The following is a 26,041-nucleotide window of genomic DNA, read 5'->3' as shown; positions in this document are numbered from 1 at the left end:
AATCCTTGTTCTCTCTTTCAAAAACGAGTTTATTTTTCGGTTTGAAGTTATGATGAGGTGTAGATAATAACGTTTCATTTATCTTTATTATATAAATCATAATCGTGTAAAGTTTTAGTGTCTTTGTATGTTGTAGAAATATATTTTATTCACTAATTTTAGATTTTGAAGTCTTTCACTAAATTTGTGTTTGAGATTTATTAGAAGGTCCATTCTAATGAAGGAAGGTTTATTTCGCTGGAACGTCACATTGTTTTGGGGGAAGTGGAGGAAATGAGGAAGAAGAGATTTTGTTATCCTAAAAAATTTGACAGAATTCACAAGTTTCCTTTTAAATTTTGTACCTCAGCAAAAAAAATAAAAAAAAAGGTGAAGGGGGTGGTTCCACCACAACAACCATCGCCTCTAGGGGTGGGAAAAAGATCCGGAAGACCGCTATCCGACCCGTTCGACCGAGATAAAAAGTGTCCATGGACACCCGATGGTCATAACGGTCAGTGTCCGACCGGCCCGAAAGATTTGACCGACGGTCGCGGTCTGAATTCTATGTCGAAGGACCGACCGCTAACCGACCGGTACGAGTGGCCGAATAGGTTGACCGACTAAACTGTCCTCATTTTTAGAAGTTGATCGTTGAATGTTATAGACATATGAATATATGATGATCGTTGGCTATAGTCATATAGTCCTCTGGAAGACCAAACATTAGCGCATGACTTAATTATATCTTGTCAAAGGGTCCGTGGGTATATAGACCAAAATAATATTCAAAAAAGGTTTATGATCCAATCTTCCCAAAATATAGATATTTAGTCCTTTTACATTATGGACATAATAACCCATTCTTTATGAGAGAACTACCGTCCATGTCCCTCCTACAAAAATCATGGGATTTTTAATTTTCCAGGGTGAATTTGGAATGTTTCTAATGTGGGCGTGATTTAGGGGATTTAAAGCAACTAAAGTATAAATCCGAAATTGATTATTCTCTATCTTTTAACCGTTTTGGAAAGCAAATCTATTTCCAAATCAATTCAAAACAAAAATCGTAACCAAATCAATTTTCTCTCTCTTTACAGATTTGGAAACCAAATCAATTTTCTCTCTCTTTACAGATTTGGAAACCAAATCAATTTTCTCTCTCTTACTATGTAAATTTTTTTTTATTTAAATCAATTTTCTCTCACTTAACTTTCAGATTTGGAAATAGTATATTTTCTAGGATCAATTTAGCGTGATTTGGGGATTAATATACAAAACATATATATCACTTTCTCTCACTTAACTTTCAGTTTTGGAAATAGTATATTTTTCTGGAAACATTAAAGCAACATATGTTTTCGTTTTTACTCATACATAAATACACATAGAATACAAATTATGAGACAAATACGTAAATTATGTATTATTTATGACGAGGTAACCATCATTTGTCAAGTATACAACATAATTTATCAAATGTATGTGGGTCTTGTTCAATAATTACACATAATTTCTTTTACATTACACATAATTTTTTTTACATTACACATCCTTTACATTCTGTTACAAAAAAAAGTACAAAATCTTCTTTGGTTCAAAGATGGTGTCCATCCATGTACTCTCCATTAGTTTCGTTGACTCACTTTGATTTGATGATTCTCTTTGAAATTTCATCTGGTATATCAAATCTACACACATAAATACACATACATTAAAGAAAAAAAAATCATATATTGTATTATAAACTACATGTACAGTCTCGTAAATTATATATAATGTTTGTCAAATTTTGACAACATTTGAAGGTTTTGAGTAGTTTGGTAAACTTATCAAGGCTACTGTTTTGGGTGAAAAGTACACGTAATGGTAAATAAATAATACACAATTTATGTGCACTTATACGTAAATTATATACATAATGGTAAGAACATGAAGATATACGTAAATTATATATACTTTATTGCAAAGTACACGAGATTTGATAGTAAAGCGAAGTATTTCTATTAATGAAATGAGTACTGTTTTGGTGTTAAAGCACGGGTAATGTTCTATAAATTACCCATAATTTACTATAAATTGTGGTAATTTACGATAAAGTACATGTACTGTAAATTCTGTTATGAGTAACCGTACGAAAGAACAAATGTTTCATAAATCCGTACGGATTGAAAACCAGATCTGAAGAAAAAAAATGAGAGTATCATTAAGCTTAAACTACAAATCTAAAGATATCTGCTATGATGATTGATTGCAATAATATCAAACTCGAGTTGAAGGATTAAACATCAAGATCAAAAACATAAATGAAATTTTAAGAGAGAGAAAGAAAATAAACATCAAACATTCGATTGATGATTGATAATCTGATCTCACGAAATATCATAAACAACAGAAGATTAAACATAGATCTAAAGAAATATGATATTATCACTGGAAACATAACATACTAACTTTGAAGGAATCATTGAATAAGGAATAAACATAAAGATCTTAAACAGTTATGAATCATTGAATAAGGAATAAACATAAAGATCTTAAACAGTTATGAAAATTTTAGAGAGAGAAAATAAACATCATACATTCGAAGTTAATGAATTTGTAAACAGATCTTATAGATATGTATCATAAATCTGATACGTTTTATAATAGAGCGAAATAATTAGGGTTTTAGTTATAAGAAGAAATATTAGATATTAACAATGGTGTTTATAAAGATTTCGAAAGTATTAAACCTAATAAATGATGAATTTGGACAGCAATATAACGTAGAAGAAGAAAATTTTCTGAGTTTAATGGAGGTTTGTCAACTAAATCGGTTTTAGAGAGATCAAATAAAGAGTTTCCGTTACTGAAAATAATGAAGATATCCTTACTTTGAATAGAAACATAATTAGAGAGAAATATGAGAGATAATAATGAAGATATCCTTACTTTGAATAGAAACATGATTGGAGAGAAATATGGGAGATAAATATGGAAAAAGATATGCATATATTTCGAAGATAAATCAGTTATAAAATATGGAAAGGTTAGATTAGGGATTATGAAATAATATTTATTCTAGAGATTTGTGTTTTCTCTCTAGATGAGACCAAATGGACTAGATATCCATTTATATTATTTTTTTGGTTTTAAAACCCTTTCTAAGATTAGAGAGGATTATATCTACTATTAGGACCCGTTTTTTGGACTATAAGCCCAAAAATTCCTTGTCAAATGATGATCAACTGTGTTTTTTCTTTTTTATATTTACTTTTGATTTCTTGGCTAAACATCTTCATTTGTAAGTAATTTTGTTTGTGGTAATAAAAATAAAGTTCTGAATTAAGTAAATTTATTTGAAAGTCCGGACCGAGACCGTCTAGTGTCCGACTGGACCGGTAAAATAAACGGTCTTGGACGGTCAATGGACAAAGAATTCTTGAGAGTGACCGTCCGAGTCCGCCCGAGTAAATAGTGGTCACCATCAGTTTATGTCCGAATCGACCGGTTCGATGAAGTTAGAGTTCGGTACCGACCGGTCCGGACCGATTCCCACCCCTAATCGCCTCCCAAGTCTCGTTTAAGGACTCTCATCAAACAAAAAAGTTTGCTGGGAATTAAGTCTGGAATTCCAAAACTCAATTCGGAATGCCCGGGTCTTGTAGACAAACGAATTGTCTGAGACCCGTGACAGGTAGTGCATAACTGGCCCACTTATAGCTGATGCGTGGGCTTGGGTCTCATGTAACCCGAGCAACCAGACTGTCTCAACTACCTGTCTTAAATCCCTAATAGGGCTTATCTTTGGGCCTGAGACTAAGCCCAGCCCAAAGAAGTCGGGGCCACAACGGTTGGACTTGCTGTTCCTGAAGTCCATCCACCAAGCGTTCTTCAATACTCCATAGATTCTAGAATAGAAAAGAGAGACCAAAGTCGTCGTCGTCGCCCAAAAATTGAAGGGAGAAATGGAGACCAACGACTACGAAACCAACACTCGGATCAAAAACCCTAAAAAAGCAAACTTGATGGATCCAAATTCAATCAAAAACATTCTCGATGATTCTGTCACTGATGTAAAATTCTTCAATCTTCTAATTCAGCTTGTTTTTTTTTTTAATTGTATAACCTTCTCTGTTCTCTATCTGTCTCATTATTCTGTTAATTGTTGACATTTTTGTGTTGTTGATTTAATTTATTACGCAGATTGTGAAGGGCAAAGGATACTCGGAGGATGTGAGAAGGAGCAATATAAGATTGTTGATGGGAACCCTAATCATAATAATCGCTCTCGTCGCCCAATTTTACTCCCCTAATCATAAGAAATTCCCTGAAAACAAAACTTTCTTGATCGGATGCATCTCATTGTATGTCTTTATGAACCTATTGTTACAGCTTTTCATACATTTCAAGGAGAAAGATGCTATCTTCTTCACTTATCCTCTCCCTGTGAGTTTTTACTACAGTAATAAACTTTTCAAATGTTGATTGAGGGATTTGGGTTTTTTTTTTCATGTATCAAGTCTTAGATATAGCATATAGTAGTATAACTATTTCTGTTGTTGTAAGATGTAGAATGATTCATTTCGAGCTCTTTATGTTTTCTGAGAATAGTCCCACATGGGAGAAGCGTTTGATCTTAATTGCTTATTGTGATGCTAATTAGTATGTTAATGCCATAGGTCACCAAATATGAATCAATTTTCTTCATTTGTGATCTATTCAGTGTGTGGGCAAGTTGCCTATAAGGGGCCCTCCTTAGGTGCACATCATTATTCTCAAATAATCGATAAATGGTGTTTATGCCGTAGAAAGGATGAAGGTTTTGCTCGTTGTGTTAAAGAGTTTGAGGTTATACCCCCCTCCCAGAAACTGAGTTCGACAACGGGTGCTATGCCCAATATGCTGATGGTTGAGATGTTGTGAATTCTAGACTTGTCGTTTTGTGGAAAATTATATAGTTTGGGTATGCGTTAGTTTTGATTGTGGGAAGGCTTTTGGTGGACTGTAGTTTTGTTCTTTCCAACTTATTCAATATGATATTACCACACTATGAAGTAAATAGTTGTATTGCCGAAAGTATCGTATGTGGTTTTTTATGTCGTAGAAGTTGGTCGTCACTCGGTTGTGCTAATTTAGTTTATATTTGCACAGGGATCTTTCAGTAGCACAGGATTGGTGGTATCTTCTACTCTGCCGAGATTCTCTGACAAGTACTTGCTTTCGGTATCAAGTGCAGATCCCAAATCAATTTCTGCTAGGAAACCAGTCCAGTTAACCAAGAGTGTCACTCAATGGTCTCTTTCTGTCTGTCTCTCTCTAGTTTTCTGTTATCGTTTTTGAGTTGTGGGTTTGTTGTTAATTTAATCAATGTTGCAGGTTCACCAAGGATGGAACTTTGGTTGAAGGTCTATTTTGGAAAGATGTTGAAGGACTAATAAGCAAGTATACAGGAGAAGCTAGAAAGAATAAATGAGATGGACTAGTTTATACTCTATTCGGAGTAGAAAAGTATTATCCGCGTCGAAATTTCAATCTATCGATAAGATTTAGAATGGAATCGGGTCAATGTTTTTAATATTTGAAGTTTATTTGATGATAAACAGACTTGTAAGACTGTTGCATAAGAATGGATAGGTGTGGTGTTTAATCCCGGACTAAAATACCTCAATCAATTTAAATTAAAACTCCTAAAACAGTTAAGCCCTATATTTTTGGGATAGGGAGTAGGGTCCGTCAATTAGGGTTTCATATAATACCTATTCTCCATTAAATAGCTTATGATCTATAAGGAAGTGTTGAGAGACTTCCACTGAACAAGAGAAAGCATAAGAGAGAGAAGAAAGCACAAACTGGTTTGGCTACCTACTATGACGAGAAAGAAGAAGATGTCAAGAAAGAAGAAGACGAAAACACAACAGCCATTGCGTCCTGCCGCCACCAGTAGCACCACCAATGACGCTATTGTTATAACTCCGCTTGGAGATTATACGTGTGATGAGGTAAGGTTAGAAATATTGAGTAGACTTCCAGCAAAGTCACTGATGCGTTTTAAGTGTGTGTGTAAGAGTTGGGTGTATCTGATTCAAGAAGACGAACATTTTATCTCGTTGCATTGTTCTCGATCAAAATCAAATAAAAAACTCCTTATTGGTTCCTCATGTGAATGTCGTGGAACTAGCTTCTTCGCACTAGATTTTTTAGAAAAGAGTACTGTATATATGACGAGATCTCCACTTCAGTCGGAGAATGAACACATTTTGAGTTCTGGTTACGGTCTGTTATGTTTCATGTGGGAACATGCTTTCAAAATCTACAATCTCTTCACAAGAGAAGAAACTCCATGGACCAAATCAGAGTTTGGAAAGAAAAAACATGAGTATCAATCTCTTTTATTTGGATTTGGATTTGATCCTGTCACCGGATTTGGATTTGATCATGTCACCGAAAAACATAAAGTATTAATTATGTGGACAACATATGACCCTAATCTTTCCGAGGAACGAGAGCAAGTGCCATTTTGTGAGGTATTTACCGTTGGTGAGAATACTTGGAGAACAATTGATAGTGTCCCGCCGATGAAACCTCTTTACGGAAAACCCACTTATGCGAATGGTTCTTTATACTGGTCAGTGACATCTTCATCACGTTCTGGCAGCATAATAGAATTTGATGTTGGAAAGGAGAAGTTCAGATTGATAAAATACCCCGGTACTATTAGAAACGGTCCTCTTCTTCGCAGCCGTTGTGAGTTTCATGATTTATTGGAAGTCGATGGACATTTAGGACTGATAGAGAAAAGATTTCATCATTATGAAAAAGAGAACCTGAAAAAGATGAAGATGTGGATTTTAAACGAGGATGAAAATGAGTCTAAGAAGAGTAGTAGGTGGATAGAAGAGACACTTGAATTGCCTTTTGATGTCACATGGTCGGAGTCTTTTAAATCAATTCCAGGAACAAACATGATAATGGTAACAACAAACCGCTATTATAGAGGTCCCTTTATTTATGTTTACGACAGGAAGAAAAAGGAGTTGAATGAATACAGTAGTCTGGCGGAACTAGGAGGGAATAAAGGTAACAAGAAGTATTTCAGGTATCCTTACTATTGTGAATTAACAAATATTGTGGAGACCATTTATCCTGTTCGGACTCCAACCAACTAGAGAATAAAGAAAGAGTAAGAAGAAGGTCGGGCAGCAACGACAACACCTGCAAAAGTAAACTCAGGCTTGAAATAAGGAATAACAATCCAGTTAAAGTCTTATGGTGGTGTTTGATTGGAACAACAAACATTTGTTATAGTTCAGAATGGCTCTCTAGTTTAATCCCACAAAGAGTATTACATTCAAGCATATTTTCTTTTATTATTTGTTATTCTTTTTTACATTTAAGCATGTTTGAAATTGTGAATTAGAAATTTACTTGGTAATTAGTAACTTGCTGGGGTTCGAAAATGATCTTTTCACCTATTTTTTAAGAACTGGAGAACTGAGGGAATGAAAAAGATAAAAAAACAGAAACTAGTTTAAATACAACAACAAAAAAAAAGTAGACAGTACTGCCGCCACAACAAGATTAGCCCGGGAAGTAATGTTAGAAATACTTAACATACTACGGGCCAAGTCACCGATGTGTTTTAAGTGTGTGCATAATAGTTTTATATTGTTCCCGATCAAAATCACACAAAAATCTCCTTATACTATCTTCACTTGTAAGTTGTAAGTAAAGAATCTAGTAATTTTTTTTTGATGAAATAATCTAGTAACTTATACATACAAGATTTCCTCTCAGGGAGATAAGAACAAAATATGTTATGGAGTTTTTTTTTGTCTTGATAGACTTTGAAATTGTCTACTAAGGTTTTAGAGGTTTGGAGATCTAGTTGTTGGGTTTTGACCCAACCTATTATTTTTTAAGACAAGGAAATCCAGAAGTGTCACCTGCTTGATTCGTAGTTAATCCTTGAAGGAGTTTCCTAGTAGTTTATTTTTATTCAATAGGTGTAGGTTTGGAGTTGCATCTCCTATTTTCTTAACCTTAGTTATTTTAATTTATTTCCTTTCGACTCATGTGTCGATGGTTTAGAAACTTCATTTCAGTTTTACGAACTTCATAAAGTTTCTTTTAGGTGATTTACTGTGTCTGATGAGTTTTATAATCAGTGTTGTTTGTCTCTTTTGATGAGTATATCGACTATGCTTACTGTTCTACGGAGAAATGCTTTAAGTTTTTATTTTGACGGACGTGAAAATCTGAGCTTGGTGCGTTACACGAGTCCCGCCTAAGACTGTTGGGAATTAAGCCCGAGATCCAAATGCTCGATTAGGAACACCCGAATCTGGTAGACAAATGGGTTGGTCCGAAACCCGTGACACAGGTAGTGCATACGGCTCACCCTCATTTAGCTGATGGTTGGGCTTGGGCGTCATCCAAGAAAGCCTCACCCGCTCATATAAACCCGAGTAAAGGACCGGATGAAGCCCATGTAACGGCTGTATATAAGCACCCGTAATTTTATACTAGGTTTTTATTTTTTAATAGAGGCTAGGACAAGTTTTCTTTCTCAAACCTTGCTTGTTCCCAAAGGCTATTCATCCGCCCAAAACGGAAGTTCAGACGAGAGGTACAGAGAGAGAGAGAGAGGAGACCGAGGGAAAGGAGGAGGAGGAGGAGGAGGAGAAGATGGTGGTGCCGCCACAACAACCATTTCCTCCCGCCGTCACCAGAAGCAACACCAGCACCACCACCCCTCTTGCTCTTGGAGGTAGTAATTTGTGTTATGAATTAATGTTAGAAATATTGAGTAGAGTTGGAGCAAAGTCACTAATGCGTTTTAAATGTGTATGTAAGAGTTGGTTGTATCTGATTAGAGAAGACAAACACTTGATCTCTTTACACTCATCAAAATCACATAAGAAACTTCTCATCAGTTGTTTAGGTATAGATCTTATTAGTTTTTACACACTAGATTATTTCGAAAAGAGAAGTGAATATCTGACAAGTTTTCCACCTGAATTTGATAATAATCATACTGTGAGGTCTGTTTATGGTCTATTATGTTTTGTTCGAGGACATTCTTTTAAGATCTACAATCTCTTTACAAGAGAAGAAACAACAACATGGACTGAATCACACTTTGGAAAGAAAAATCCCAAGTATCAATCTCTTTACTTTGGATTTGGATTCGATACCATTACCAAACAACATAAAGTATTGTTTATATGGACAACAAATCACCCTCAACTTACTTGGGTAGGGGATGAAGTGCCATTCTGTGAGGTGTTTCCTGTTGGTGAGAATTCTTGGAGAAGAATCGACAATGTCCCACGAATGAAAGGTCTTAGCCGAAAACCCGATTACGTTGCTAATAATGGTTCTATATATTGGTTACGGAAACCTCCATCAATTTCTGGCAGCATAATAGAATTTGATGTTGGAAATGAGAAATTCAGAGTGATAGATTACCCTGACAGTGTCATCAACGTTTGCCGTTTTCATGACACTTGTGATTTATTGGAAGTGGATGGACATTTAGGACTATTAGATAAAAGGACTTATTGCTCTGAAGAAGAAGAGAAGCAGCTGCGAGAGATGAATCTTTGGATTTTCATGGAGAATGAAAATGAGAATAATAATCATAAGAGTAGTGGTAGGTGGATTGAAGAGAAGATTGAATTTCCTTTTAATGTCATATCGTCGGACTCTTTTGAATCAATTCCAGGAACCGACATGATAATGGCAACACCAGAAGGCTATAATAGAGCTCTCTTTATTTATGTTTACGACAGAAAGAAGAAGGAATTGAATAATTATACTAGTCTATCAGAACTAGGAGTGCAGAGATATAGTGAATTAACACATATTGTGGAGAGCATTTATCCTGTCCAGACTCCAAACAACTAGGAAATAATAAAGGAAGAGTAACAAGAAGAATCCGTAAGAATATCGATTTTTGAGGATCCAATAGAATCAAACAACTGAATACATGTATAATTACTATGGTATGTACAACACGATCAAGCTTTACCTTCCGTTATCTCAAAGCACAGCGATGATGATTTTCATTCAAGTCGAAGTATCTTGGATTTCTTCTCGGTAGTTTTGAAGAAATCTCTTCATTTTTATATCGTCTTTGCTCTTTTGTAATTTGGATATATGTTGACAGAAGGATTTGGGTTTTTTGATGTATCAAGTCATAGATATAGCATATACTCAGTATAACTATTTCTGTTAGTATAAGATGTCGGTGATTCATTTCGAGCTCTTTATGTTTAAGTGGCTGGTCTTAGGTTCGAAGCATACATTTCGATTTGCATAGAAATAGGAATGAAGATGATGGAAATTTAGCTTGTTTATTAGTGTTGTGCTCCCGATTAGGAATTACTTAATGTGGAAGAAGTGTTTGAACCTAATTGCTTTATGGAATGAAGTATCTTCATTATGTTTAGTGTCCGGACATGTATTTAAGATCCGCAATCTCTTCACAAGAGAAGAAACAACATGGACCGGATCAGACTTGGGAAAGAGACATGACGAGTTTCGATCTTGTTTATTTGGATTTGGATTTGATCCCGTTACCGAAAAACATAAAGTATTGATTATGTGGACAAAACATCACTACGGTATGTCTGAGGAAGAAGTGGCATACTGTGAGTTATTGACAGTTGGCGAGAATACTTGGAGAATGATTGACAATGTCCCACCCATGAAACGTCTTAACGGAAAACCCACTTACGCGAATGGTTCTTTATACTGGTTGGTTAAACCTTCATCAGATATTGATGGCCTCGGGGAAGAACAATTAGTTGAAAGCATAGTAGAATTTGATATTGGAAAAGAGAAGTTGAGAGTGATAGAATATCCTGACAGTATTATCAATGAACGTCGTCATCATAACACTATTGAGTGTGATGCTTTATTGGAAATAGATGGGCGTTTAGGACTAATAGAGAAAAGGTCTTGTCGTACTCGAGGAGAGGAGCTGAAAAAGATGAAGATTTGGATTTTAAAAGAAGATGAATTCGAGAATAAGAAGAGTAGTAGGTGGATAGAAGAGACAGATGAATTGCCTTTTGATGTCACATGGTATAACGCTTTTAAATCGATTCCAGGAACAGACATGATAATAGCAACAAAAGACTATATAGATCCACTTATTTATGTTTACGACAGAAAGGAGGAGTTGCGTGGTTACATTTGTCGGACAAAATTAGGACGAGAAGAGAATAGAGGTAAAGAGATGTATCTCAAATGTTATAATTGTGAATTAACAAATATTGTGTAGAGGTAAAGAGATGTATTTCAAATGTTATAATTGTGAATTAACAAATATTGTGTAGAGGTAAAGAGATGTATTTCAAATGTTATAATTGTGAATTAACAAATATTGTGGAGAGCATTTATCCTGTTGGGGCTCCAACCAACTAGGAAATAAAGGGTAAGAAAAAGGTCAAACATCAACCCACCACCACTTGCGATAGGGAATATTGGGCTTCGATTCAAGACGGTCATTACCACCCCCTGAGCCCTAAACCAACCGTTATGTTTGATTTTTATTCTCTTAGATTAGATATTTTTACAGACCGATTGTCAATACTAAATAGCAGTCAAAAATTTGTATTCATGTTTCATGATATTATTTTAGTATGTCGTTGATGTTTTTCGCTCTTTCTTATTTTACATCAAAGCTTGTTATACTTTAGACTGCCTCTCGACTCCACAAAGAATATCTTATTTAAGTAAGTATTATATTATTCCTTCAACAAAAAAAAAAAAAAAAAAAGTATTATATCATGATTTGTTTGCAAAATTAGAGCCACATTGTCCCACCCAGACTCATGAATTGGTATAAACAGCTTTTTTTCATCCCCAAGAATCTAGACTTTTTTTTATATACTTTTGTGCTTATTGCAAAATTCTCAAAGGAAATTCAGCAAAAAAGGATATACAGATTTTAAGACTTGAGTGCAGGAAAGGTGGGTGTCTCTAAAGTTAGACTCATATAATGAATAGGAAATGATAGAGTGACTTAGAATTTCGTACTTAGAGGATGACATGTTTCCTCATTTGAAAATAAAAGCGGTCTCCACGGTAGTCAAACTTTAAAAAAAACTTCGTCTTTTAGTGTAATTCACGTCATTATGTTATCCTCTAAGTCACCCTCTAAGTCATTGTAGCATCTCCATAATGAATAATCATGAGATGATTTTGATGCTAATCTAATCAAGACCTCGTTCAATTTAAATTAAAACTCCTAAAATCCAGATTCTCTAATAAATAGACTACTAATCTAAGAGTTTAACAAACTTACCTTTTCATTTTCTCTTTGTTTGAAAGGTTTACAAACTTACTTGTCAATAGGAATTTTTTGTTATCTACTTGGGGCATGTCCAATGTATACGGAGTTGGAGCTCCCAAATTCCTTAGTTGGACATGCTATAACGTGGAGTCTAGGGGTTGGACTGTTTGTGAGGTTGGGAGCCACACCATCTCGGGCTCCCATATGACAGCCTGGGTCGAGGGGGGGAACAACGCTACCAGACACTTTCCTTTCATTGCGTATCACCTATCTGGTTCTCTGTAATCTTTTGGGTTGATTCACGGTCCAATATTCTAAAATTAGCTTATTGGAAGTTTTAGTCTAATTACTTCAAAGTGTTTGTAAAAATCTATAAATTCAACAAAGTGCTAGTTTAAATACAAATAACAAAAGAAAAGGTGACACTGCCGCCACAACAACCTCTACCTCGGACCACCACCAATGAATGACGCCATTGTCACAACATTTGTTGTGAGTGAGGGAGTAATGTTAGAAATAGTTGGCATACTACCACCAAGTCACTAATGCAATTTAAGACAACACGTAAGAGTCAGATTGTTTTTATTGAAAAAGAGAAACACTTTATTTCGTGATATAATTCTCGAAAAAATCACGACAAACTCCTTACAACATCTTCACTAGTAAGTCTTATCAACAAAAAAAAAATCTTCACTAGTAAGTCATGGATCAACTAGTTTCATCATAAAAGATTTGTTACAAATGAACTAAATGGATCACATATTAGTATCTTGTTATGGTCTGGAACGTTAGGTGCACTACTATTGCGGTGGCCTTATGGTCTACAACCAAGGAAAGGATGCTACGGATCAGATCAAATATAGAATATGATACGACTAAATTTAACTTTTATATTTGCATAAGAAAGGAAAGGTGGGTGTCTTTAAAAGTTAGACCCATGCATCTAATGATGAGACGATTTTGATGGTAATCTAATCCAGACCTCATTCCCTAAGTAAGTAAAGCCCTATACTTACGGAACGGGTAGTAGTTCCCTCAATTTAGGGTTTCAGTAAAATACCGATTTTCCAATTTTTCTTTTTGTTAAGCCCTATATTGATCTATAAGATTTTAACCTACTAAAATAAGAGTTTAGAAACTTAGTTTGGCTACCTACCTATGCTATGATGACAAGAATGAAGAAGAAGATTAAGATGGTGGTGCCGCCACAACAACCACTGCCTTCCGTCGCCACCAGTAGCACCACCAGTGACGATGCCATTGTTTCAACAACAACTCCTCTTGCTCTTGGAGGTAATACTATGTGTGATGAATTAATGTTAGAAATATTGAGCCGACTTCCAGCAAAGTCATTGATGCGTTTTAAGTGTGTAAGTAAAAGTTGGTTGTATTTGATTCGAGAAGACAAACACTTTATCTCGTTACACTTTTCTCGATCAATATCACACAAAAAACTCCTTATCGGTTCGTCACGTGAAAGTCATGGAACTAGTTTCTTCACACTAGATTTTTTTAAAAAGAATACTGAATATGTGACAAGATCTCCACTTAAAGTGGAGAATAAACATATTTTGAGTTCTGGTTATGGTCTATTATGTTTCACGTGGGGACGTTCTTTTAAAATCTATAATCTCTTCACACGAGAAAAAACTCCATGGATCAAATCAGACTTTGGAAAGAAAGCTAATAAATATCAATCTCCTTTTTTTGGATTTGGATTTGATCCCGTTACCAAAAAACATAAAGTATTGATTATGTGGACAACACATCGCCCTGATCTTTCATGGGAATGGGTGGAAGTGCCATACTGTGAGGTATTGACAGTTGGTGAGAATACATGGAGAACAATCGACGATTTCCCATTGATGAAAGGTCTTTACGGAAAACCCACTTACGCAAATGGTTCTTTATACTGGTTGGTTTCACCTTCATCACATTCTGACAATATAATAGAATTTGATGTTGGAAATGAGAAGTTTAGAGTGATAAAATACCCTGATAGTATTATCAATGAAAGTCGTCTTCCTAACACTTATGCGCTTGATCAATTATTTGAAGTGGATGGACATTTAGGGCTAATTGAGAAAAAGTCGTATCGTTATAAAAATGAGATCTTGCAAAAGATGAAGATTTGGGTTTTAATGGAGGATGCGAATAAGAAGAGTAGTGGTAGGTGGATAGAAGAGACGAGAGAATTGCCTTTTGATGTCAAATGGTGGGTGTCTTTTCAATCAATTCCAGAAACATACATGATAATGGCAATAAAAAAAGGCTGGGAAAAAGGACCTCCCTCTATTTATGTTTACGACAGGAAAAAGAAAGAGTTGATTAATTATAGTAGTCTCGAGAAACTAGGACGAGGGAATAAAGGTATGTATTTCGAGGCTCCTTATTATTGTGTGTTAACAAGTACTGTGGAAAGCATTTATCCTGTTCAGGCTCCAATCAACAAAGGAATAAAGAAAAAAGTAACAAGAAAGTCTCTTTATCAACGCGACACCGCTTGCAAATAGCAAACTTTGCGACACCGCCAGCAAATAGACACTCTGGCTTGGATTGAAGATGATCGTTGCCAACCCTGGAGCAGCTGAGCCCTGACGAACACCACCATAAGACTATACCCTCTAAGAGGACTATTGCTCTTTATATTTATGTTTGATTTTTATTCTCTAATAGATAAAGATAGTTTATTGATATTTTCGGTCCTTTTGTTTTTACATAGAAGTTTGCTATGGTTTAGAGTTTAGACTGGCTCTCTAATAGATAATGATAGTTTCATGATATATTTAAGCATGTATGATGTCATGAAAGCGCTACTTCTAAGTGTTGATTGAAAGAGTTCAATAATTACACTAGTCTCGAGAAACTAGGACGAGGGAATAAAGGTAAAGAGATGTATTTCGAGGCTCCTTACTATTACATGGAATTAACAAGTATTGTGGAGAGCATTTATCCTGTTCGGAGCTACAAACAACTAGGAAATAAAGGGGAAGAAGACGAGTCACATATCAACCCAACACCACCTGCAATAGCAAATTCTGGCTTGGATTGAAGACGATCCCCTGAGCGCTGAGCCCTGACCAACACCACCATAAGACTTCAACGACAGAGACCCTCTAAGAGGATTATTACTCTCTATAATGTATAAGATATATATCAGACCGTTGCCAATACTAAGATATATTTCAGACCGTTGCCAATACTACGATATATTTCAGTCTTTCAACAAAAAAAAAAAAGATATATTTCAGACCAATTGTCAATACTAAGTAGCAGTAAAAGATTTGTATTCATGTTTTTCGCTGCTTTTGTTTTTACATGGAAGCTTGTTATGGTTTAAACTGGCTTTCTAGTTCAAGCCCACAGGGAGTATACATGTTTTCTTTTTTTATCCGGTAGCGAAGGTGAAAAGCGCCGGTAGGGTGAAACGGACCAGAGTGAAAGCAGTAGCGAAGGTATTGGACTCCCGGGGCAGTCGCGAAGTGAAGGCCGATCGAATCAGCGAGTGGAAGTGCTAGTACAATCCAGCCTTCCTTGATCACTTATGGATTCCGGGCGAAGAAAGGGCTTTTGTTCCCCTTTATATTCAGCTGGCGGTGTGGTTCGACGAGATAAGAGATCTCCACTCGGACACTACGGAGGTGCAATCTAGAGCGGACAGTCAGATCTTCCATTTCCGCGACTCTCGGCTTGACTGATTGATGATGGAGCGATTCATTCTCCTAAGTCCGTATTATTATATATATATATATATATATCGAAATTAGAATCCCAGAACCATGAATTAGTACAAACAACTTTTTCACCCCTAATAATCTCGATTTACATAGGAGATTCAGGAGAAAAAATAAACTCAAGTTTGGAACAAAAATAAGCTAAGACAGTCGGAAAAATTGGCCCTCTTTATGAATCTAAATTTACAATGTGTTTTTGATCTAGACAAACTGAATACATTTACAATTACTAAAATGTACAACAAGATCAAGCTTTACCTTCTGGCTATCCCACAGCACAAATGATGTTTTTCCATCAAGTCCAAATATCTTGGATTTCTTTTGGGTAGCTTAAAGGAAGGAATAAGAAGCCAAATTTACAGTGTGAAAGTGGGGATATTACCTAATTGGGATGAGTGAAGTATGGTAGTGTACGAATCAAATATAGACCCATCGCTTGAACTCGGTCCTTCAGGATTTACTTTCAACTGAAATGAAGAGTGGAAGTTATTATTCAGAGCTTGCCTGTAGTCGGAGCATAGACTGTTGCTTTTTTGCCTTCAAGGAATGTTTTCAGCTCCTCCGGAGCAACCACCTGCTTTAACCAACTATGTAGCTCTTCCCCTTCCACTTTTTCCTTTTCTGTACATGATAATAAATATCATCATCATCACAGCATATAACACTTATACACCCTTTCCCAAGGAGATAATTCAGATTTTTGAGAAACAGAGCACACACTACGCAAGTAAGGATATGAAGTTACCTTCTAAATCTGCACCAAGGCCCTCCAAAACGGTAGGATTTGCACGGACAACAGAAAGCGCTACTTCAAGTGCTGATTGCAGTAGGGCTTTGACCTCTCCTTGAACTAGATCCACCAGCTTCCCCTGTTGAATCCTATTTCAGATCAGTATTTTCAGCATAAACAAATTAGGAAGATCACAACTACAAAGGAAATAACAAGAAAGAAGAAAACCTGATCCCTTCCCCCAGGCATCCCTCCACCAGAATCATCCATCCCACCAGCAGATATTGTGGTTATTGATATTGGGCCAATAGTCTCATTAAGACCGTACTCAGCTACTGCTTTATACGCCATGTCTGTTGCCCTCCGTATGTCATCAAATGCACCTGTAGATACACGGCCAGAGTACACAATTTCTTCTGCTGCACGCCCTCCAAGAAGTGTAACCAAGCGGCCTCGTAACTCATCAATAAAGAGCAAATATCTGTCTTCGCTGGTTGGAGGAGTATAGGTGAAGCCTAGTGCCCCTCCAGACCTGGGTAATATGCTTAGTTTCTGTTGACACAATCGATTAATTTGTTTAGAGATAAATCACAAACTCTATATCAAAGATAATAGCCTATTATCTAAACCTTTCTCCCCAAGTTGATGGCCATATACCAAATATTAGAAAATACAAAAAGGATCCCTTGTTTCAGGTTTCTTATGGTTTACCTCCACTTGCGGTTGCCCATGTAAAAGCTTTCCAACAGCGGTTCCTACAACTGCATGACCAGCTTCATGTCGTGCCACTACAGCCTTTTCATTTCCTCGCAACTTTGCATGTTTTTTTTCGATACCCTGACAAAAAGTAGCGTGATTTCAGTTTCTTGGTAATCAGCTTAGTAATAATAATATGTAGTATGAAATAATAAAAGAAAATCACAATGAAGTATGACGTCCAAAATGAGCAAACAGAATGATGCGCTTTAGGATATCTGGGCATATTTTGGGAGAACAAACACTATCAGAAGAAGGATTCGTGCTCTGTGCTTACAAATTACAGTTGACGGGCAATAAACTTATCGCCACTTCAAGCCAAAAGGGGAATATGCTGAACTTTTGGTTATCTCATGAGGTACACGACCACAGTGTCCACACAAAACCTTCTAAATGATTCACAATTACTTTTGAAGTAAGAGATACTAGCTCTCTAATTTGTAGGTATTAGACAAATATAAACTTGAAAACAAAATGCCATCAGAGAGAGAGAGAGAGATGACTACAGCTATTGAGCGTTCGACTGCCTGGATAAAATCCATTTTCTCCACAACCACTTTGTTTACTCTTCCGGCCAACAGGGCAGCTTCATTTACCAAATTCGCAAGGTCTGCCCTGTGCAAGGTTAAAACACGAGTCAATTCTAGGAAAAATATTTTATTTGAGAGACGGGAGAATTTGGGGAGTCAAGATACCCAGTGAAACCAGTTGTCATAGAAGCAATTTCAGTAAGATCAACATCGTCTCCAAGAGGAAGTTCTTTCTTGAAAACATGAACTTTTAGAATGGCCTCTCTTCCAAGTCTATCTGGGGTTTCCACCTATGCACAATAAACATACAACCAAAAATACAAATCATGAGGAGGAAATGTCAGCTATCCACTTATCTGCAGAAATATTTAGAAAAGGAATTTTCACATGATATCAGATTCCATACCATAACAACACGATCAAATCTCCCTGGACGGCGAAGTGCAGGGTCTAACACATCCGAACGATTAGTTGCTCCGAGGACAATAACTGAAGAGTTGCTGTCAAATCCATCCATCTCCTGCAGTACATTATAAGAACGTCAAAATATGAAGTGGACGGTATGTTGATAAATATTGTAAAGAAGAATCATTTGATACCCTACAGTGAGCAATTGGTTCAGGGTCTGCTCTCGCTCGTCATTGCTAACAATCCGGAATTTGCCATCACGGCTTTTTGCCACTGCATCTATCTGCAATAAAAAAAATCATTTGAAGTGCGTCAAAAGTCGAGATTCAGATCATAAATTAGAAACATAAACAGGTCGCTGTTCTCACCTCATCGATAAATATTATTGATGGTGCTTCCTTTTTAGCCCTTGCAAAGAGATCTCTCACACGAGATGCCCCCATGCCAACGTATAATTCCACAAACTCGCTAGCAGAACAGCTTATAAAGGGAACATCTGCTTCTCCAGCTACAGCCTTTGCCAGAAGAGTCTTACCTGTCCCAGGCAGACCAACCTGTAAGGTCCGTCCGTAGATGTTAAAAGTCATTTTCAAAATATCAAATTGTATAGAATATTTATGTTACCTAAATATCAAAGTTAGGCATCATATTCTACGGTACATGACAGGAAAAAAATCCATAATATGATGTTACATATCCCGAGTTGCCATAAGTATCCCATCTATCGCACACATGGGAAGTTCAAAAGATACGTTGACGAGTTGGAAAAGTAAGAGGTATAATCTTCCACCTAGAGGTCAAGGGTTCGAGGCACACGCTGAACAATTCAAAAAAAAAAAAAAGATATTTGCTCGCAATGAGCAACGAAAGAGTCAGTCGACTTCTCATGCTGAAAGTACAAGGTTACATGCAATGGAGGTCATCAATTTAGCATATCCAGAGTTAACTATTTAACCTCATGCAATGTTTTAACAAACTTTCAAGGCGTGTGCCTCGAGGCGAGGCGATCACCTGATGCCTCGCTATGTACGTGTTTGAACTCGAGAAAAAAAACGTGCTCATACATGTTATTTTTGAGTTGTTGGGCAACACAAAAGTATTGGTATTTTTGTCTATCAAAATCATAGGACTTCATATTATGGTAGTAAAGTGGAAAAACTATGCTACGCTTTTACATAATTGATACCATTTTCCCTACAAAAAAGAATAGTTTACGCGTTTTATGTATCGAGGCGTATGACTCGAGGCCTCGCCTTGTGGGAGCAAACAGCCTCGAGGCGTAAAAACATGTTTTAGAAAATTGATCTCATGCAGTAAAATTTTCTTCATACTGGATCATAAGTAACAAACTCACCAAAAGAACCCCACGAGGAGGTCGAGCACCAAGTCGGATATATCTGTCTGGATTCCTCAAAAATTCCTGGCCAGTAAATTACATGAATCAGTTCAACTTGGGAAGAAAGGAAAGCAATGAAAAAATAATAAGACCCACTCGTCGATGACTAGCTTGTTCTCTTCTCCTCTGCAACTTGGATTTATTAAGAAAACATAACAGAAATAGCAGTAAGTGCTATATGAAGCTATTAGTTATAGACATGATCATGGTTTACCACAATTTCTTCTAGCTCCTCCTTAGCTTCATCAACCCCAGCAACGTCAGCAAATGTGATAGTTTCCCCTTGTTCAGACACTTTTGCACCACCACTACCACCACTAGATTTCCGCCCCCTCAGCTGACCAGCTGGATTCTGGAAAGATGCACACATTCTCAGTAAATTAAAGTTTTTCAGCCTTCATTAGAGCATAGTGGAATAAAACATCATGTCATTACCACCTGAGAGAAGCTCACTGGGAACCGATGGAGTAGCCCTGCAAGCACAGCAACATAGAAAATTGCAATCTGCAAAAAGGAAACACATAGTCAAATCTAGTCATAATGATAGAAATATCGCTTGCACACTAGAAGGAAAGGCCACAAACTCTATAAGAGAGCCTAGAGAACAACCATACCGTCAACATGAGACACGGTCTGTCAATACTATACTTTTCACCATTGGGCATTTATATCAGGGTACACAACAAACCCCGAAAGCACGTAAAACCCATAATCAGTTTTCAAATTGTTCAAAAATGTATAGCGAAGTTCCTAAGATGCAATTAGATATACAAAGATAACTTGTCCAGTACAGTTTCTATTCTTAAGCTAACAAGGGTCATGCTTTCATATTCCATAATCTTGTAAGTTAACTTGAAAATTGACATAAAGAATTTACCAAGACAGAATTCATCAAGCCACCCGAGCGCTTATCAGGCGAACCAAATTCAACTTCATTCTCTACCATTTTCTCATACGGGGTTTTAATGTCGTTTGGGCGAGTAGTTGTATATACAATTCGCTTCGTCGGAGAAGCAGCACTTAGAAGCAATGCTTCTGATTCCTGTAACCTATTATTATTATTCACACTATCTACTACTTGTTGTTCCATACTTCCTAATTCAGATTTCAATTTAAACTTAATATGAACTCCATCAACTTCTACCTTACCCACCTGGTTATTATTGATTTTGGTCAAAAAATCACTATAAGGAACACTAACAAATGTAAGGGTTGAAGCCCTAGATTCTGAAGAACTAAGTAAATGAAGTCCTGGTCTAAGTAATCTCATAACAAACATAAAAAGCCCTAATTGAAGAAGCAGAACTCCAATCTCTTGAAACTGAAATACTGGTTGCCACTGCCACTGCCATTTTCCATTCTTCCACCACCCAGTTTTCTCTTGCTTTCCTCGACGAGTCGAAGGCGAAGACCTTGAAGAAGATGATGATGAAGATGAAGGTTTACCGACACCTCCTTCATTATCATTCCTTTTCCCGTCGTCTTTTTCATTTGAATCGCTTGAATCTTGTTCACACGAACTATTAGCTTGAATCTTTCTATCTCTAGTTGGATTCTTCAAGAAACCACCCCAAACAACTCCAAAACCCTCAAGTTTTCTAGACACCATCATCGCTTGGCTGAAAACATTAACAGAAGAAGAAGAAGAGGATGATAAATTCTGATTGTTGATATTACCATAAAATCGAGATGATGATTTGGTAAGTGATATTCTTGATTGATGACCACAAACGATACTCAATCTGTAGAATCGTTTTGAATTAGAATTGAAATTTCTTGATATTCTTGGAGTGGTGGTGGTCGTTGGATATAAAGAAGATTCGATTGTTGACATTTTGAAACCCTAGAATATTACTGAGTAGTAGTTCTTGGGGTGCTTAATCTTCTTCTTCTTCTTCTTCTTCAGTTATTGGTAATAATAACTTGCAAATAGAAAATCTATATATATATATAGTTAGATGAGAGATAAGGGGAGGATCGAACGGTGTAAAATTTAGGAAGGGAAAGAATGACCGTTGATTAGAGGTGTCGTGGAGTAGAAGCCGTTAACTTGGTCGGTCTTTAATTTCACCCTGTCTGTCTTCATAGCGTTATCCATTTGTCAGTCCTTTTTACAGTAGTAGTAGTTTTCTCTCCTTTGTTGCAAATTTAGCTACTGAACTTCGACCTCGAACAAACAACTACTTCAAAAGTAGTGCTATCGTCCGAAACGACGTTGTAATGGACATATTCTGCGATTAGATTTGCAAAGTTTGAATTCTTCCATGATTTAAATTAGGTTGCAAGTTTATAATGTTGATATTGTTGTCGCAATGAGAAGTTGATGTCCTTAATTCTGATGATAATAACAAATATCATTTATACTACTTGACCATATTGCTTCTTTATTTTTTTGTGTCTTACTACAGCATTTTGAGGTGCCGGATGTTGGTATGCTAGCGAGGTGTTTGTGTATTCCTCTTGTGTGTGTTCGTGTTGGAAAAGTCATCAAAAACGGATCACGTCTTTGCCCAACTACAGCAAGGTAAAACAGTATTTGGTTGGATACATACATATATATATATATATAGGTGTCTGTGCGCGCGCGCACGTGTAATGATATGCTTTAATTGAAACCGTAGGGCATACTAGCATATTACAACAAAGAAAATAAAAGATGGTGTGAGATACCTCAATGCTAACAACACAGTGTGGTGGTGGTGGTAGGTTAACTTCCAAAAGCTACACATTATCACAAGCACCGGACCAAGCACTTTAGTAGTCGACAGGGCTTATCTTACTTCTTAGTTCTTACATTAGCTTCCGCACGACCTCACTACTTCCTGCAATCTGTGTAAGGTTTTTCGCTTTTGAGTACGTGTACCACTCATTTCTGTAGTTGTATGTTTTGTATTTTGTGCGAGGGTGCAAGTTTATGGTACTTTTACTTGCATTTTTCCAGCTTAATCATCTCAGGATCTCTCAAGCTGCTGGACATTGCTCACCATACCAAAGCAACAAAGCACTTATAGCTTGATCGTTTACTTCTGGATCTCCTATTAGTGGTGTACATAGAATCAACCATTAAATTTAGAGCAAAATCTGGATCTGGTCTTAAATGAGCTTCCATACTATTACAGAACTTAAATCAGCTGTCAATAGTTGATAGCAGCACGTTCAGCTTGAGAAAATCATAGGATGCGCATAAAATTGATAGTCTGAGAAGCTTACCTCTTTCTCTAATATATGATTACCAGTTACTAAAACGATATAACGGGTTATTCTGTACATTTAGTACCTTACCAAAAACATTCTTGGTTACATAATTTTGACAAGATTTTCTACTTTTGTCTAGGGGACGCCTGAACCTTACTCTCTTGCCTTCTTCTGATTTGCGCGTCTCTTTTTGTTGGAGATGATGGAAGAGTTGAAATATTGCCTACACTGAATAGCAAATCTGATAAGTCGGCGATAGATATTGAAGACATTCCAGCTGACAAATCTGGTCGCTCTTTCCTAGTTAAGTTTCAATCTGGTGAAAAATCATACTTCTGGTGCTCAGAGAAATCAAAACCCTTTGCTAGCAAAGGTACATCGATTTATTGTTATAGTACTGAAAGATCTATATTTCATTTACTTATTCTGGTTTCCTATTTCAATTGTTTATTTTATTTTATTTATATTCTGCAGATGAAAGATTTACATGGTACTTTTATTGGCATTAGGGATGTATTTAGTGTCTCTGACTGCTTTACGAATCATCTCTATCTCCACTGGGTAATCAACCATTCATTCCTCAATGGGACTCGTCCTCGACAAACTGGAAGTCAGATCCTCAGACCACATTCTTCTCTCGGTCAAGGCAGTTTGAGTCCGAGATCAAATTCTTTCAAAGATGGTTCACTGAAAAATTTCTCCACAGTAAAAAGTGGGTCAAGAGAAAGGTTTAGACGTCGTGGGAACAACCTATCTAGTATATCTGGCATTGATAGCTTGCTAGTTGCTTCAACACATACGACAGAACTGTTTAATACCATTCAAACTGCGCAGAATAAACATTCAGAGATCAATGGTTCCCGAGCCTTTCATTTCTGCAGGTTTCTGCAACTTGTTGAATTGTCTCACCGAGTTCTTGTTGGTGTCCCTTCACATCATATCTCCCATCGTTGGCAACAGGGGACATTTAAGTGTAAATATTTTGGTGTAGTTAGGACATTCAAAAATGTAGTTCAATTGTTTAATTGATCATCATCCAAATCCTTAGCACAGTTGGAATCTGAAAAGTTTTGCACTAAGAATTTGGTACACACACCGCGGTGTGCCTAAAAATTCAATTACAACTTTTGTGGGTTTTAGAGTGAATGGGAACGAAAAAAGATGGAGAGTTAATAGTGTGAGAAGATGTCAACACTTGTTTGTCCAAATGGTTGATAGTGTTGACATAAACTTCAAAACTCTGGAGGTCCTAGGTTTGAATCACATAGGAGGTGGAATCCATGGTTATTGAATTTGGGGTATTAAGGGTATAAATAATAAGTTTGTCGGGTTTTGAACTTCTTTAGTATTTTGTTGGGGTGTGGGCCCTTTTCATTCGTAGTTTAACTTAGGCGGTCATCGTGCTTATCACATCTTGATTATGTATCAATGTCATGTAATGACTAACGCAGATCGTAGTCTATATTAGAAAAAAAATGTGAGAAGATAATTGTGTTAGACCAGTGGCTATGGAGCACACAGAAAAGCTTCTGGAGAATAGAGATTTAGTCAATCAAGATTGACTTACGGGATACTTCTTTAGTTCAAAATTTTACTTAATTGTATTTTGCCCCTTACTTTTCATCTTCATCTCTCTTCCACCACCACAACTTTCGACCACCACCACGATTTCCAACCGCCTACCACCTCTAGCTTCTCTCTCTTTCTCTCTTTCCTTCTCTATTCTTGCTCATTTTCACATCTCTCCTGCTCATTCTCACCCTATCTCTGCGGCTCATTCTCTCTCGAGTTTCCTGCTCATTCTCTCTCGGTCTCTTCCAGACTTCCACCACCATAACTTTCGACCACCACCACGATTTCCAACCGCCTACCGCCTCTTTTCTGTTTCTCTTTCCTTCTTTATTTTTGCTCATTTTCACATATCTCTCCTGCTCATTCTCACCTTATATCTTTTTGGCTCATTCTCTCTCACTGTTTCAACAAAGGAAAGTGTTATTTTTGCCGAAGTTTCCTTCGTCTGAGACGAATGGGACCATCTTGACCGCGAAACCTTTGAGGTCTCTTCGTGGACTCGAAAACAAAATGGTCAATTTTCTTACTCAAAATGTAGTTGCCCCGAGACCAAAACTAATTGACTAGAATCTTAATCATCCCCATATTTTTGTAGCTGCCCCCAAAGCCACAACTTACTTTTTTTTTTTTTGATGAGATCTCAACTTTATGATCATAAAGAAAAGTAGTTGGATTTTTTATTAGAACTTGGGGAAAGTAGATAAAGAGACCATAGAAGGGGAGGAAAATATAGTTAGGTTGAAGCTATAAAAGGAAAGAAGGGAAGATTCACATCTCCATGGTCATAGTTTTCATTGTCGGCATCTCCATGGTTACGGATTTCATTGTCAAGGGCGACAGGATGTCAATGTGTAGGGCTCGAATGTAAATCAGCTCTAGGTCTAGCCTTTTAGAAGGTCACCCTCATCTGCCTTCGCTTGTCCAAATACATTTGGACCCCCAAGGCCAGAGGGTGTGATTAGGAGGAGGAAAAGGAGTTATGGACCACTTTTAAGCTCTATTATGATCCCCATTCACTTATTATCCATTCATTTCCAGTATCCAACCAGTTTGCTTTTATGAATAGGATAGCTACAATAATGTTATTTGGCTCGAAATTTGAAGTCTACCGCAATCCAAAGGTTGACGATGTTAAATCCACGATTATGTGACAATCGAAGAAATACGTTAACATAATTGACACGATAATGTAGCGTGGTTCGTTCGAACAATCACAACCTACATCCATGGAGAAATGATTGTTTCATTAATAATCACCACAACTCGTGGGGTTGATCGGTTACATTGGTCAGACATAACTCAATTATCTAACTCCTTGTACATTTACATATATTTACTCCCTCTACATGTTTCCGTATTTACTATCGATACGTTTCTCTATAAGACAATATTTATAAGAAGTCAAAAGAATTCTAGCCTCATATCTTATTCTGTAACGAAAAATGTGTTTAGATA

At 36.7% G+C, this 26,041-nt stretch overlaps 5 protein-coding genes and 1 pseudogene across 9 annotated transcripts; 5 read left to right on the top strand and 1 right to left on the bottom strand.

The window, feature by feature from the left end:
• The first annotated feature begins 3,802 nt into the window (after positions 1-3,802).
• Positions 3,803-5,611, top strand: LOC147546636 (signal peptidase complex subunit 2-like). The gene is made up of 4 exons (XM_086638232.1): positions 3,803-4,037; positions 4,168-4,410; positions 5,116-5,258; positions 5,341-5,611. Exons 1-4 carry the CDS (start codon positions 3,930-3,932, stop codon positions 5,435-5,437), a joined length of 591 nt encoding a protein of 196 aa, XP_086494358.1. The 5' UTR covers positions 3,803-3,929; the 3' UTR covers positions 5,438-5,611.
• Positions 5,612-5,831: 220 nt separating this feature from the next.
• On the top strand, positions 5,832-7,130 carry LOC147546635 (putative F-box protein At1g32420). Its single transcript, XM_086635924.1, has one exon. The coding sequence runs from the start codon at positions 5,832-5,834 to the stop codon at positions 7,128-7,130; it is 1,299 nt and encodes a 432-aa protein (XP_086492050.1).
• A 1,379-nt stretch (positions 7,131-8,509) lies between these two features.
• Positions 8,510-11,631, top strand: LOC147546634 (putative F-box protein At5g62660). 2 transcript variants are annotated; one of them, XM_086638231.1, is made up of 2 exons: positions 8,510-11,198; positions 11,309-11,631. In XM_086638231.1, exon 1 carries the CDS (start codon positions 8,650-8,652, stop codon positions 9,868-9,870), a length of 1,221 nt encoding a protein of 406 aa, XP_086494357.1. In that variant the 5' UTR covers positions 8,510-8,649; the 3' UTR covers positions 9,871-11,198; positions 11,309-11,631. The 2 variants fall into 2 exon arrangements, with proteins under 2 accessions (XP_086494357.1, XP_086494356.1); XM_086638230.1 differs by having other exon boundaries at positions 11,254-11,631.
• A 1,773-nt stretch (positions 11,632-13,404) lies between these two features.
• LOC147546633 (putative F-box protein At1g32420) lies at positions 13,405-15,465 on the top strand. 2 transcript variants are annotated; one of them, XM_086638229.1, is made up of 2 exons: positions 13,449-14,588; positions 15,103-15,465. In XM_086638229.1, exons 1-2 carry the CDS (start codon positions 13,459-13,461, stop codon positions 15,110-15,112), a joined length of 1,140 nt encoding a protein of 379 aa, XP_086494355.1. In that variant the 5' UTR covers positions 13,449-13,458; the 3' UTR covers positions 15,113-15,465. The 2 variants fall into 2 exon arrangements, with proteins under 2 accessions (XP_086494354.1, XP_086494355.1); XM_086638228.1 differs by lacking the exon at positions 15,103-15,465 and having other exon boundaries at positions 13,405-14,956.
• Positions 15,466-16,148: 683 nt separating this feature from the next.
• Positions 16,149-21,937, bottom strand: LOC147546632 (ATP-dependent zinc metalloprotease FTSH 9, chloroplastic-like). Of its 2 annotated transcripts, none has more exons than XR_015224242.1 (13): positions 20,697-21,937; positions 20,258-20,323; positions 20,034-20,171; positions 19,778-19,843; positions 18,792-18,977; positions 18,620-18,706; positions 18,422-18,535; positions 18,181-18,305; positions 17,992-18,100; positions 17,441-17,566; positions 16,958-17,281; positions 16,745-16,878; positions 16,149-16,620 (listed from the first exon to the last, which is right to left on the bottom strand). XR_015224242.1 is itself a non-coding variant. In XM_086638227.1 (13 exons), exons 1-13 carry the CDS (start codon positions 21,651-21,653, stop codon positions 16,493-16,495), a joined length of 2,550 nt encoding a protein of 849 aa, XP_086494353.1. In that variant the 5' UTR covers positions 21,654-21,937; the 3' UTR covers positions 16,149-16,492. The 2 variants fall into 2 exon arrangements, 1 of the variants encoding a protein (XP_086494353.1); XM_086638227.1 differs by having other exon boundaries at positions 16,745-16,868.
• On the top strand, positions 21,828-23,638 carry LOC147546631 (uncharacterized; annotated as a pseudogene). Its single transcript, XR_015223568.1, has 4 exons — positions 21,828-21,833; positions 22,228-22,343; positions 23,154-23,387; positions 23,489-23,638. The product of XR_015223568.1 is annotated as an uncharacterized LOC147546631 (transcript).
• The last annotated feature ends 2,403 nt before the right edge of the window (positions 23,639-26,041 follow it).

Source organism: Eschscholzia californica, unplaced genomic scaffold (assembly GCF_041429995.1).
Source record: "Eschscholzia californica isolate CP2 unplaced genomic scaffold, dmEscCali1.0.p SCAF_4, whole genome shotgun sequence".
NCBI lineage: Eukaryota > Viridiplantae > Streptophyta > Magnoliopsida > Ranunculales > Papaveraceae > Eschscholzia > Eschscholzia californica.
This window is presented reverse-complemented; position numbering and strand designations above follow the sequence as displayed.